This window comes from Notechis scutatus, chromosome 1, assembly GCF_049901735.1.
Source record: "Notechis scutatus isolate UNSWTSFEM ecotype Mainland chromosome 1, rNotScu1.2, whole genome shotgun sequence".
In the NCBI taxonomy this organism is placed as follows: domain Eukaryota; kingdom Metazoa; phylum Chordata; class Lepidosauria; order Squamata; family Elapidae; genus Notechis; species Notechis scutatus.
In genome coordinates, this window is record NC_142009.1 from 251,495,897 (window position 1) to 251,511,011 (window position 15,115).

The 15,115-nt window shown below is 38.8% G+C and overlaps 1 protein-coding gene across 1 annotated transcript in view; it reads left to right on the forward strand.

Annotated features, from left to right (window-relative positions):
* DCDC1 (doublecortin domain containing 1) overlaps window positions 1–15,115 on the forward strand; it is a 314,173-nt gene that overhangs the window by 144,923 nt on the left and 154,135 nt on the right. The window contains exon 10 of the mRNA XM_087951066.1: window positions 13,811–13,975. Within this exon, the coding sequence (XP_087807192.1) occupies window positions 13,811–13,975 (165 nt within the window). The remainder of the gene's footprint in view (window positions 1–13,810; window positions 13,976–15,115) is intronic.

The following is a 15,115-nucleotide window of genomic DNA, read 5'->3' on the forward strand; positions in this document are numbered from 1 at the left end:
GATAAATGTAAATATGTTTCTGTTTTTGTATTATATTAATTATGTTGCCCCAAATTAGCATTCACTGTTAAATAATATATCGTAAAGTTGACCAATAAGCTAAGTTGACCAATAAACTAATTGCCTAATTTGTCTATCTATCTCTTAATTTCCTAAATTCTTTAATATATTCAACAAACTTGTAAATGAAAATACTATCCAATATAATCTCAAATTAAAATTCTAAATTAAATATATGCATATGTAAAATCTATGCTTATTTCTCAATATTATGAAATCCAAGTAATAGTAATGATAGATACTTTCTCCTATCTCTCTAATTATATACAAATCTTATCTATTGTATATTCTATACTATTCCACATATGTATAAAGATATATATCTATATATATGAGACAATATTATATTATAGTATTATAAAGAATTCATCAATGCACGTAGAAAAATTTAGAAATAGATTAACTTGAAAAAGTCAAAGTAATAAACAAGATATATTCAAATATTAATATGTAGTTAATCAATTATAACTATAAATGTAGTAAATATTATAAATATTAAATGATTATTGTTATTAATATCAGTGTTACTTGACAAGTTGCTGATAAATCAGTTAGGTCCAGCAGAATACCTCACAATTACACTCATCAAATGTCTCCCCTTCTTCAGTCAATACATAAGTAAAGGATAATAAAATATAGAATAGTTGATCCAAATATCCCAAATTAAAGAAAGGAAAGAGTCTTAAATTAATTGTCCAGCTCTCTGTCTCTGAAGCTACATGATTTCACTTCCTCGTGTTCAGGCAAAAAAAAAAGGGATTGCTGAGTAACGTTTATGGCTTCCTAATATCTCAATACACTTAGCAGTACACACTCCTCCTTCCTTCTTGGGTTTCAAGCAAATAGTTTTTCCAAAATTCTCCACTAAAGTACTCCCCCAGCCAGCAACCCCCGTTCCATGTCAGGAGAGACTTAAATCAGTTATTAATATCATCTATAACCACAAGTCTTAAATCTACTTCAAAGGTTCAAGTCTTCTCCCGATCTCAAAAGTAGCCAGCCCAATCCTTCCAAGCAAAAAATAATCCACAAGCACCCCAAACCTCCGTGTCTCAACCTTTTTTCTCCAACTGGCATCAATATAGCAAACCTCTCCGATCCGAGCCTCCTTCTTCTCTAAGTCACTACTGTTAATCTTCACTTCCTCCTTTCGAGCCCTTTCACTTTCAAACACTTTCGGGTTCTCTCTTCTTCACCACTTCTTTCCAGGCTCCAATCAGCTTGTTGCTTCTCAACAAATCTCTGCACCATTCAACAATCGAACACTCTCACAGGATCTCTGCACAAACTTCTTCGTTAGCTGCCACAGGCTGTCACTCACTCTCTTCCTTTTGCAGGTGACAATTCGGACTATGGGATCACCATTGCAAGGCGGTGATCTCTTGCTGGTTAGCCTCTACAGGGTTTCTCTTCGTTGTGATGAGGGGTTGCCTTCCCCTTTCACCACAGCCTGAGTATCCTGACGCCAGCACGGTTCTCTATGGAAACGATGCACCCCCGAGGGGTTGTGCCAAACAGCAAAAAGGATTTAGAAGGACCGGAGATGGGCTTCCACACCTCTGTTCGTCCTCACATCATCACCAGAAGTCCCACCCAGAAATACTTTCACAGACACTTAATTAGAGGTGCATTATTGACTAACTGGAAGAAAATAAGGAGAAAATATTGTTTAAAGATACCAATCTGGATTTCAACAATGGAAGCGATGATCCACCCAAATAATTTGGATATTAGTAAGATGATTAAATACAAGGACTTATTGGATGCAAGGAAATTTGAAATTGTGTCAAGATCTTCAGGATCAGGAAGTACAAATCGACAGATGGGCATATCTTCAAGTACAGAGTAGATACAAACAGGATAAGAAAGAATTTAGAATCAATAATAAACTTCAGCAACTAGACAAAATTCTATTACGCCCAGACAAAAAATATATAACAAAATTTTATAATTACCTACTAGAGGCAGAATTAGAGGAAGAAATTGTCAAAGGGAATATGATAGCCTGGAGTGGGAATATAGGATGTAGTATCACTTTAATAGAATGGAGTAGAAATAATCTGGAGTAGAAATAATAAAACCACAAAATCGGCAGCCTACAAGGAAAATGCCTATAAGATGTTTTACAGATGGCACCTTACCCACTCGATTTAGCGAAAATGCACCCCAACATGAGTCTGAATTCCTGGAAATGTAAAAAAAAAGGAGGGAACTTTCTTCCATATATGCTGGTCTTGCATAGAGGCACAAAAATATTAGCAGGAAATTAGAAAATGGTTGGAGGAAATGACAATAGAACAGATTGAATTTAAACCAGAACTCTTTCTATTAGGGATCTATAATAAACAAATCTCAAAAAAAGTGAAGTATACAATAGTATACATTTTGACAGTGGCCAGACTGGCCTTTGCACAATGTTGGAAGCAACGTCATATTTCATCAGAGGAACTGATTATTCAAAAAATAGCAAATTGTGCAGAGATGGACAAATTAACTTTGGCATTAAAAGGAAAAGATACATCAATGTACTATGACAGCTGGAACTGCTGGTACGAATGGATAGAACAAAGATTAATTAAACAATAAAGGGCAAAAGAAGATACGTTATAATTGTAGTAGTGAACATGTATATGTATATGTATATGTATATGTATGTATGTGTGTGTGTGTGTGTGTGTGTGTGTGTGTGTGTGTATATATATATATATATATATATATATTTTCTTAAGTTTTCGCGGGTACTTACATGTATGGTGTTCGGCTTGGTTCGAGTATTTTCCCACGTCATTGTAGTTCTTTTAAAGTTGTAGCAACGTTTCAGCAGAATCTCATCTGCCATCATCAGGCTTCTGATGATGTACATATACACATATACATATATACATATATACATATATACATATATACATATATACATATATACATCATATATACATATATACATATATACATATATACATATATACATATATACATATATACATATATACATATACATATACATATACCGTATTTATCGGCGTATAACACGCACAGGCGTATAACACGCATCTTCATTTTAAGAGGGAAATTTCAGGAAAAAAAATTAAATTTCTAAATAAAAACTTTGAAGCAAAATAAGGGTAGCTCAGAACTTTTTTTTTATTAATATTATTACCACTTATAAGGTAAATCAGTGGTCCCCAACCTTTTTGTACCAGGGACCGGTTTCAAGCAGAAAATTTTTGCAAGGACCGGGGGAAGAGAAGAGAAGGAGGCTTCGCTCTCTCGCTGCTCCACCATCCAAGGAAGAAACTGCTTCAAAGAAGCGGGGCTTTTCCTGTCGCCGCAGCTATTCGAAGCGCCGTTTCACCCCACTCCCACCCCGCGCGCTTCAATCCACAGTGTCCCATTCTGCCTGCCTGCCTGCCTGCCTTAGTTTCTGGTTGTTTGGGAGCAGCTTCGGCTGAGAATAATAACTATTCGCCTCTTTTACTCAGCCGAAGCTGTTCCGATTCAACCATTAACGGCAGGCAGGCAGGCAGAACGGAGCACTGCGGGCGGGCGGGCGGGCGGGCGGACGGGTGGGGGGTGGGGAGAAATGGGCGCTTAGGGAAGCTGCGGCGACAGGAAAAGCCCCGCTTCTTTGAAGCAGTTTCTTCCTGTGCTGGTGGAGGAGCGAGAGAGCGACTGAGAGAGCTGACCCAGAGAGAAGGACAGGCTTCGGTTGCTTCCTCCCTCCCCTTCTTTCATTTGTGTCCTTGATCCCCGATCCCAGCAGCATTCACCGAAGGCTTCTTAACATTATATCGGCGTATAACACGCATACATCATTTGCCCCCTATTTTCAGGGGGAAAAAGTGTGTGTTATACGCCGATAAATATGGTACATATACATATACATATACATATACATATACATATACATATACATATACATATACATATACATATACATATACATATATATATATATATATATATATATATATATATATATATATATATATATATATATATATATGGCATTCAGCTTTGTTCGGGTATTTTTCCATGTCATTGTAGTTGTGCTTTTAAAGTTGTAGCAACGTTTGGCAAAATCTCATCTGCCTTCATCAGGCTTCTGTATAGTGTTCATCTGTGAGTCAGACTTTTACAGTGGTTTCAGATTTAAATTTGGGGCAGCCTATTGCTGTGCCAGAATGGTTTTTCTTCATCCTGATTGGTTGGGAGTCTTGGTCTGTCTTGGAGTTTGCTGTGTTCTGCTTGATTGGTGTTTCTAATATCTTCTGTCTGTTTTGTGGCTCTTTTTGTATCTTGATTGGCTGGCAACATTGTGTTGCTTTATTGGAGGCCTTTAGTGCAGCTTGGCTCCGGGTAAATGGACGGCTATCATTAGTTAGGAAGCTAGGTTTCATCTGGGTGCCTGGTTGGGGTGTGTTTGAGCTGGAGGTATCAGGGGGATCTGTTTGTGCCCAGGTGCTTGTCTGGCTAGTGGTATGGAGATTTTTTTGTTTGTGAGTGCAGGTTTCCAAATGATTGACAGTCTGGTGAAATCATCTCTTCTATTCATGCTTTCTGGTCTTTTTTCAATCTCTATGGCTTCTCTGATGATTCTGTGGCTGGGGTTTTCTATATTGGCTAGGGTTTTTGTGCCATTGAAGTTGATGCTATGACCTGTGGCTTCCATGTGTTGGACTAGTGAGGAAGTGTGTTCCAGCTTTTTGACTGCATTTTTGTGTTCATCCAGGCGGGTACTTATTCTTCTATTAGTCTGTCCAATGTATGTGGCCGGGCATGATGCACAGGGGACTTCGTATATGCCTTGGTTTTCCAGGTCAATTTTGTCTTTGGGGTTTCTAAGGATGGTTGCTATTTTTCTGTCTGTTTTGAAGGCAGTCTTGATGTGATGTCTGTGTAGTATCTTACTGATTTTGTCTGTAGTACCTCTTATGTAGGGCAGGACAGCTGTTCCATAGGTCTGTTCATCTTCTATGGATCTTCCAGATGCCCCAAACTATACGTCCTCCCAAAAATACACAAAAAAGGCATACCTCTCAGACCCAGTCAGCTCCAGAGGAGCACCACTACAAAACCTAGCTAAACACTTAGCAAAGCAGCTACAGCCCCATGCTGAAGCAGCAGCTTCACATGTACAAAACTCATACCACTTCTTGGAAATGATCAAAGATCTACACGTGGAACAAGAATATCTGCTTGTAAGTGTCGACGTGGTTTCACTGTTCACTCAAGTCCCCATAAAAGAAACTCTTGAAATCATCAAAAATAAATAAATATATATATATATGTTTTCTTAAGTTTTCGCGGGTACTTACATGTATGGTGTTCGGCTTGGTTCGAGTATTTTCCCACGTCATTGTAGTTCTTTTAAAGTTGTAGCAACGTTTCAGCAGAATCTCATCTGCCATCATCAGGCTTCTGATGATGTACATATACACATATACATATATACATATATACATATATACATATATACATATATACATATATACATATATACATCATATATACATATATACATATATACATATATACATATATACATATACATATACATATACCGTATTTATCGGCGTATAACACGCACAGGCGTATAACACGCATCTTCATTTTAAAAGGGAAATTTCAGGAAAAAAAATTAAATTTCTAAATAAAAACTTTGAAGCAAAATAAGGGTAGCTCAGAACTTTTTTTTTATTAATATTATTACCACTTATAAGGTAAATCAGTGGTCCCCAACCTTTTTGTACCAGGGACCGGTTTCAAGCAGAAAATTTTGCAAGGACCGGGGGAGAAGAGAAGGAGGCTTCGCTCTCTCGCTGCTCCACCATCCAAGGAAGAAACTGCTTCAAAGAAGCGGGGGCTTTTCCTGTCGCCGCAGCTATTCCGAAGGGCCCGTTTCACCCCCACTCCCACCCCGCGCGGCTTCAATCCACAGTGTCCCATTCTGCCTGCCTGCCTGCCTGCCTTAGTTTCTGGTTGTTTGGGAGCAGCTTCGGCTGAGAATAATAACTATTCGCCTCTTTTACTCAGCCGAAGCTGTTCCGATTCAACCATTAACGAAGGTAGGCAGGCAGGCAGAACGGAGCACTGCGGGCGGGCGGGCGGGCGGGCGGACGGGGTGGGGTGGGGAGAAACGGGCGCTTCAGGAAGCTGCGGCGACAGGAAAGTCCCCCGCTTCTTTGAAGCAGTTTCTTCCTGTGCTGGTGGAGGAGCGAGAGAGCGACTGAGAGAGCTGACCCAGAGAGAAGGACAGGCTTCGGTTGCTTCCTCCCTCCCCTTCTTTCATTTGTGTCCTTGATCCCCGATCCCAGCAGCATTCACCGAAGGCTTCTTAACATTATATCGGCGTATAACACGCATACATCATTTGCCCCCTATTTTCAGGGGGAAAAAGTGCGTGTTATACGCCGATAAATACGGTACATATACATATACATATACATATACATATACATATACATATACATATACATATACATATACATATACATACATACATACATACATACATACATACATACATATATATATATATATATATATATATATATATATATATATATATATATATATGGCATTCAGCTTTGTTCGGGTATTTTTCCATGTCATTGTAGTTGTGCTTTTAAAGTTGTAGCAACGTTTGCAAAATCTCATCTGCCTTCATCAGGCTTCTGTATAGTGTTCATCTGTGAGTCAGACTTTTACAGTGGTTTCAGATTTAAATTTGGGGCAGCCTATTGCTGTGCCAGAATGGTTTTTTCTTCATCCTGATTGGTTGGGAGTCTTGGTCTGTCTTGGAGTTTGCTGTGTTCTGCTTGATTGGTGTTTCTAATATCTTCTGTCTGTTTTGTGGCTCTTTTTGTATCTTGATTGGCTGGCAACATTGTGTTGCTTTATTGGAGGCCTTTAGTGCAGCTTGGCTCCGGGTAAATGGACGGCTATCATTAGTTAGGAAGCTAGGTTTCATCTGGGTGCCTGGTTGGGGTGTGTTTGAGCTGGAGGTATCAGGGGGATCTGTTTGTGCCCAGGTGCTTGTCTGGCTAGTGGTATGGAGATTTTTTGTTTGTGAGTGCAGGTTTCCAAATGATTGACAGTCTGGTGAAATCATCTCTTCTATTCATGCTTTCTGGTCTTTTTCAATCTCTATGGCTTCTCTGATGATTCTGTGGCTGGGGTTTTCTATATTGGCTAGGGTTTTTGTGCCATTGAAGTTGATGCTATGACCTGTGGCTTCCATGTGTTGGACTAGTGAGGAAGTGTGTTCCAGCTTTTTGACTGCATTTTTGTGTTCATCCAGGCGGGTACTTATTCTTCTATTAGTCTGTCCAATGTATGTGGCCGGGCATGATGCACAGGGGACTTCGTATATGCCTTGGTTTTCCAGGTCAATTTTGTCTTTGGGGTTTCTAAGGATGGTTGCTATTTTTCTGTCTGTTTTGAAGGCAGTCTTGATGTGATGTCTGTGTAGTATCTTACTGATTTTGTCTGTAGTACCTCTTATGTAGGGCAGGACAGCTGTTCCATAGGTCTGTTCATCTTCTATGGATCTTCCAGATGCCCCAAACTATACGTCCTCCCAAAAATACACAAAAAGGCATACCTCTCAGACCCAGTCAGCTCCAGAGGAGCACCACTACAAAACCTAGCTAAACACTTAGCAAAGCAGCTACAGCCCCATGCTGAAGCAGCAGCTTCACATGTACAAAACTCATACCACTTCTTGGAAATGATCAAAGATCTACACGTGGAACAAGAATATCTGCTTGTAAGTGTCGACGTGGTTTCACTGTTCACTCAAGTCCCCATAAAAGAAACTCTTGAAATCATCAAAAATAAATAAATATATATATATATGTTTTCTTAAGTTTTCGCGGGTACTTACATGTATGGTGTTCGGCTTGGTTCGAGTATTTTCCCACGTCATTGTAGTTCTTTTAAAGTTGTAGCAACGTTTCAGCAGAATCTCATCTGCCATCATCAGGCTTCTGATGATGTACATATACACATATACATATATACATATATACATATATACATATATAAATCATATATACATATATACATATATACATATATACATATATACATATATACATATATACATATATACATATACATATACATATACATATACCGTATTTATCGGCGTATAACACGCACAGGCGTATAACACGCATCTTCATTTTAAGAGGGAAATTTCAGGAAAAAAAATTAAATTTCTAAATAAAAACTTTGAAGCAAAATAAGGGTAGCTCAGAACTTTTTTTTTATTAATATTATTACCACTTATAAGGTAAATCAGTGGTCCCCAACCTTTTTTGTACCAGGGACCGGTTTCAAGCAGAAAATTTTTGCAAGGACCGGGGGGGAGAAGAAGGAGGCTTCGCTCTCTCGCTGCTCCACCATCAAGGAAGAAACTGCTTCAAAGAAGCGGGGGCTTTTCCTGTCGCCGCAGCTATTCCGAGCGCCGTTTCACCCCCACTCCCACCCCCGGCGCTTCAATCCACAGTGTCCCATTCTGCCTGCCTGCCTGCCTGCCTTAGTTTCTGGTTGTTTGGGAGCAGCTTCTTTTACTCAGCCGAAGCTGTTCCGATTCAACCATTAACGAAGGTAGGCAGGCAGGCAGAACGGAGCACTGCGGGCGGGCGGGCGGGCGGGCGGACGGGGTGGGGTGGGGAGAACGGGCGCTTCAGGAAGCTGCGGCGACAGGAAAAGCACCCCCGCTTCTTTGAAGCAGTTTCTTCCTGTGCTGGTGGAGGAGCGAGAGAGCGACTGAGAGAGCTGACCCAGAGAGAAGGACAGGCTTCGGTTGCTTCCTCCCTCCCCTTCTTTCATTTGTGTCCTTGATCCCCGATCCCAGCAGCATTCACCGAAGGCTTCTTAACATTATATCGGTGTATAACACGCATACATCATTTGCCCCTATTTTCAGGGGGAAAAAGTGCGTGTTATACGCCGATAAATACGATACATATACATATACATATACATATACATATACATATACATATACATATACATATACATATACATATACATATACATATACATATACATATACATATACATATACATATACATACATATATATATATATATATATATATATATATATATATATATATATATATATATATATATGGCATTCAGCTTTGTTCGGGTATTTTTCCATGTCATTGTAGTTGTGCTTTTAAAGTTGTAGCAACGTTTCGGCAAAATCTCATCTGCCTTCATCAGGCTTCTGTATAGTGTTCATCTGTGAGTCAGACTTTTACAGTGGTTTCAGATTTAAATTTGGGGCAGCCTATTGCTGTGCCAGAATGGTTTTTTCTTCATCCTGATTGGTTGGGAGTCTTGGTCTGTCTTGGAGTTTGCTGTGTTCTGCTTGATTGGTGTTTCTAATATCTTCTGTCTGTTTTGTGGCTCTTTTTGTATCTTGATTGGCTGGCAACATTGTGTTGCTTTATTGGAGGCCTTTAGTGCAGCTTGGCTCCGGGTAAATGGACGGCTATCATTAGTTAGGAAGCTAGGTTTCATCTGGGTGCCTGGTTGGGGTGTGTTTGAGCTGGAGGTATCAGGGGGGATCTGTTTGTGCCCAGGTGCTTGTCTGGCTAGTGGTATGGAGATTTTTTTGTTTGTGAGTGCAGGTTTCCAAATGATTGACAGTCTGGTGAAATCATCTCTTCTATTCATGCTTTCTGGTCTTTTTTCAATCTCTATGGCTTCTCTGATGATTCTGTGGCTGGGGTTTTCTATATTGGCTAGGGTTTTTGTGCCATTGAAGTTGATGCTATGACCTGTGGCTTCCATGTGTTGGACTAGTGAGGAAGTGTGTTCCAGCTTTTTGACTGCATTTTTGTGTTCATCCAGGCGGGTACTTATTCTTCTATTAGTCTGTCCAATGTATGTGGCCGGGCATGATGCACAGGGGACTTCGTATATGCCTTGGTTTTCCAGGTCAATTTTGTCTTTGGGGTTTCTAAGGATGGTTGCTATTTTTCTGTCTGTTTTGAAGGCAGTCTTGATGTGATGTCTGTGTAGTATCTTACTGATTTTGTCTGTAGTACCTCTTATGTAGGGCAGGACAGCTGTTCCATAGGTCTGTTCATCTTCTATGGATCTTCCAGATGCCCCAAACTATACGTCCTCCCAAAAATACACAAAAAAGGCATACCTCTCAGACCCAGTCAGCTCCAGAGGAGCACCACTACAAAACCTAGCTAAACACTTAGCAAAGCAGCTACAGCCCCATGCTGAAGCAGCAGCTTCACATGTACAAAACTCATACCACTTCTTGGAAATGATCAAAGATCTACACGTGGAACAAGAATATCTGCTTGTAAGTGTCGACGTGGTTTCACTGTTCACTCAAGTCCCGATAAAAGAAACTCTTGAAATCATCAAAAATAAATACCAACCAGCTAAACACATCATGGAACTAGCAGAACACTGCTTAACCAACACATATTTCATATACAAAGGACAAAGATACAAGCAAATTGAAGGAGCCCCTATGGGATCACCACTGTCACCTGTCATTGCAAACCTGTTCATGGAAGAATTCAAATCCAGAGCCCTAGCTAATGCCACCCACAAACCCAAACTATGGTTATGACACATTTGTGATTTGGCCCCATGGAAAAGAAAACTTAAACAATTTCCTAACACACCTAAACAGCACACACCCCAAAATCAAGTTCACCATGGTAATGGAAACCAACGAACAACTACCATTCCTAGATGTACTAATCTGCAAAAAAACAGATGGCACAATAGGACACACCATATACCAGAAGAAAACACACACCAAACACTACCTCAACGCCCAATCCCACCACCACCCAGCACAGATAAACTCCGTGGCCAAAACACTAATTGCCAGAACCAAACGCCTGGCAGACAAGGCTCACATAAAGACTGAACTATGCACCCTGACTAAAGTACTGACAGCCAACGTCTTCCACAAAAGCAAAATCACTGGCTTGATCCACAAAAACACACTGAGACATAATGGAGACCTAGAAGATGAACAGACCTATGCAACAGCTGTCCTGCCCTACATAAGACAAAATCAGTAAGATACTACACAGGCATCACATCAAGACTGCCTTCAAAACAGACAGAAAAGTAGCAGCCATTCTAAGAAACCCCACAGATAAAATTGACCTGGAAAACCAAGGCATATATGAAGTCCCCTGTGCATCATGCCCCGCCACATACATTGGACAGACCAATAGAAGAATAAGTACCTGCCTGGATGAACACAAAAATGCAGTAAAAAATCTGGAACACACTTCCTCACTAGTCCAACACATGAAAGCAACAGGTGATAGCATCAACTTCAATGGCACCAAAACCCTAGCCACTATAGAAAACCCCAGCTACAGAATCATCAGAGAAGCCATAGAGATTGAAAAAAGACCAGAAAGCATGAATAGAAGAGATGACTCCTCCAGACTGTCAATTATTTGGAAGCCTGCACTCACAAACAAAAAAATCTCCACACCACAAGCCAGGCAAACACCTGGGCACAAACAGACCCCCCGATACCTCCAGCTCAAACACACCCCAACCAGGCACCCAGATGAAACCTAGCTTCCTAATAAATGATAGCCGTCCATTTACTCGGAGCCAAGCCGCACTAAAAGCCTCCAATACAGGAACACTATGTTGCCAGCCAATCAAGACAAAAAAAGCCACAAAACAGACAGAAGATATTAGAAACAACAATCAAGCAGAACATAGCAAACTCCAAGACCAATAAACACAGGCCAAGACTCCCAACCAATGAGGATGAAGAAGAAATACCATTCTGGCACAGCAGTAGGCTAGCCCCAAATTTAAAACTGAAACGGCTGTGAAAGTCTGACTCACAGACAAACACAATACAGAAGCCTGATGATGGCAGATGAGATTCTGCCGAAACATTGCTACAACTTTAAAAGCACAACTATAATGACGTGGGAAAATACCCGAACAAAGCTGAATACCATACATGTAAGTACCCGCGAAAACTTAAGAAAACATATATGTGTGTGTGTGTGTGTGTGTGTGTATGTGTATTTGTATTTGTATATGTGTATATATTCGCACAAGGATCAATTGTATAGAGGGTTTAAGATAAGGTTGAAAATAAGGTTCCACAAATTGTCGAGGATGAAAGTGTTTTTAACTGTTTTCTGATCTTTTTTCTACTTTTTTTTGTTCTTTTTTCTTTTCACATTTATGTGCATGTTGTTTGTCTGTTTTAATTGTAAAATTAATAAAGTTTATTTAAAAAAAAAAGATAAATGTAAATATGAAGGCAATGATGTTTCATGCCAGGGCAGGAATATGCCATGTAATGTAAATAATCACTTTATATATTGTAGCATCTGCCCTTTTGGAGGGGTGGGGGTGGAATCAATTTGATAGTGAACTATATTTTATTTATTATTTTTTATACCATCCATCTACCCTATAAGATGACTCTATATTTATGTATATATTTGATATTCAGGGGTATTTTCTCTCCCCCCTCCCTTCCCCCTCTCCCCTCTCTTTCTATGTGTGTGTGTGTGAGTGTGTGTGTGTGTGTGTGGTGTTATACATATTTATCTGTGTATATGTACTGTATATACATATACATATACATATATGTATGTACTGAGAATCTTCATAGATATTTTATGTATAACCTGTTGTTTCTTCCCCTATCTAGATCCACTTACTTATTGTTTACAATAACTTTAAGGGCTAGGGTGACAGGAAAGAGAGAAAGAAGAGTTTATTATCTGATTGTGTAAAAATGAAATAGACTTATCTTTAAGGCTGTTTGTCAGACTAGATTCTTCAAGGTAAGAGAAATTAGAAGGAACGCCTCATATCTTTACTATCCAAGAAATATATTAATTTCCTTAGCTACTTTTCTGTCCTTTAATACAAAGGTAGATTTTACGGTCATTCTGTGTACCATTATTGTCACTTTCCATTCGATTCAAGGCTATGTGAAGCTGGCCAATCAACTGCCTTTTCTCCTTCTCTTAGTTTATCAGAATTCACCAGTGCCAATGGTTGTTCTCTGAGCTAAGAAAGCTAGAATTATTGGTGACTGAATTTGGAATCTTGCACAACAACATGCTTGTTCTACTTGTTGGAGAAATAGTGTAGCTAGTGATTTAGGTAACCGAGATGGTGAACTAGGGCATGGGTAACTTTATTGATTAACTAACTTACTACCTCACATGAATTTTGTTTTGGGGAAAATGGAGAGAACAGAGGGCTATGTACTTTGCTTTGAATTCCTGTAATAATGAGTATGAATTTATTTTTCACATTTTTAATCACCCCTCTCCCTCAGAGAGGGACTTTCGGTATACAGTTGATCATCCTCATAAAAACTATTATTTATCTTCCTTTAAGTGCTTTGTTGGGCAGTATAGAAATAGCAAATTGTTGTCCTTAGTGAGTTTTTGTTAGCTATTGAAAACATTTACTTAGAAAATTAACTAAACACTTACAAGGATTGCAGGAAATATTAAAACATCTTTTCATTTTTAATTAAGAATCATATATTTTATTTCTTTCATTGCCATTTTTATCAAGGCTTTTGTTCCATAATACATAGATGTTTAGAGGAGAGAGACATACATTCTTTATTTTCTGTCAGACTAAAATTACATCTCAATCAGATTTGTAATGAGAATTCTAATAGGTGTGACATCAACAATTGCCTCTTGCTAACAGCTCTCATAATTTAACCCTTCAGGTGCACAACTTGATTGATGAATTGCAGGCAGTCATCAAGAGCTACAAAGGTCATCTTTCTAAACTTGCCCCTCAGTTACAGGCTGAGCAGGAACAATGTTCTTCTTATGTCTACCAACATATTAAAGAACTCCCTACTTTTCCTTTGCAAGGGCTGCAGTTAAAGGTGGGTAGAGTTTACCAATCACTTATTTTTCACCTGTGTTTATTTAAAGCATCTGTTCGGTAATTTCCTGCAAACCTCCAATGTTTAATTTTGATTGTTCTAAGGAAAGGGTTTGTTCTTTTGCTTACAGTTATCTAGTTTTAAAGTTGGGATGCCCAGCATTAATTAGATGGGCATTATAAATTTATTGAAAGCCGCCTTGACACTTGTAAGGGCTGTTCTTCACCTAATGGATGCAGTCATGAATGTCACATACTGTAACAACAATAATGCAACAGTGAAGTGTATCACATTTCTTTGCAGTAAACTTACTGATTAAAATTGTCAACACTAAAAATGTAAATTAGCTGGTTAATTTATAGAGTAGTTAAAACAGTATCATCCATCATGGATTATGGATTAAGTATAATAAAGAAGGATAGACATACTGCTTTGAAGTACTGCCTATAGAGTAAGTTGACAATTTATCATATTTTAATTCTATGCTCATGATGTAGACAGGTATATACTAGTCCATTACTGGTTTTCCCCCTTGAGATACATTCCAGAACAGGACCATAACTAACTAACCACTTCTATATTACTATCAAAAATCAAACCTGATTCCAGGGAGTATTTCTTTTCCTATCTTGGCAGTATTCCAAAAACAGTAAACAAATGTGGTACTATATTTGCAATATTTTGTTTTTTCAACTATTTAGAAAAAAGAAACCTTGCAAGTACTTTGTTTTTTAATCTGGAAGATTATGGTGTTTTCAACAAGCCAATGACTGCAATTATTTCAAAACCTAAAATAAAATAAAATAAAAGAAGCATAAACTGAATAATGGTTTGAAACTGCTGGCTGGATCCTTGAATAATAGCCAAGGAAATATTATGTGCTAAGACATCACATCAGGCGTTACCTTTTCAGTCCTCATAAGGAGATGCACAAATCGTTGATTGATTGCAATGCCTCCATTCTCAATTTTCTATCATCTTCCATAATTACATCATAAATAAATAAATAGTTCCTGTGCTGCTCTTCTGTGATTTTAAAGATAAGAATATGGAAGTAGAACACTAGTTCAAATTAGTGGCCTACTCAGCCTAGCTAATTTTCTATCAAAGCCACCAAAACAGGGAAAAAAACATAATTAT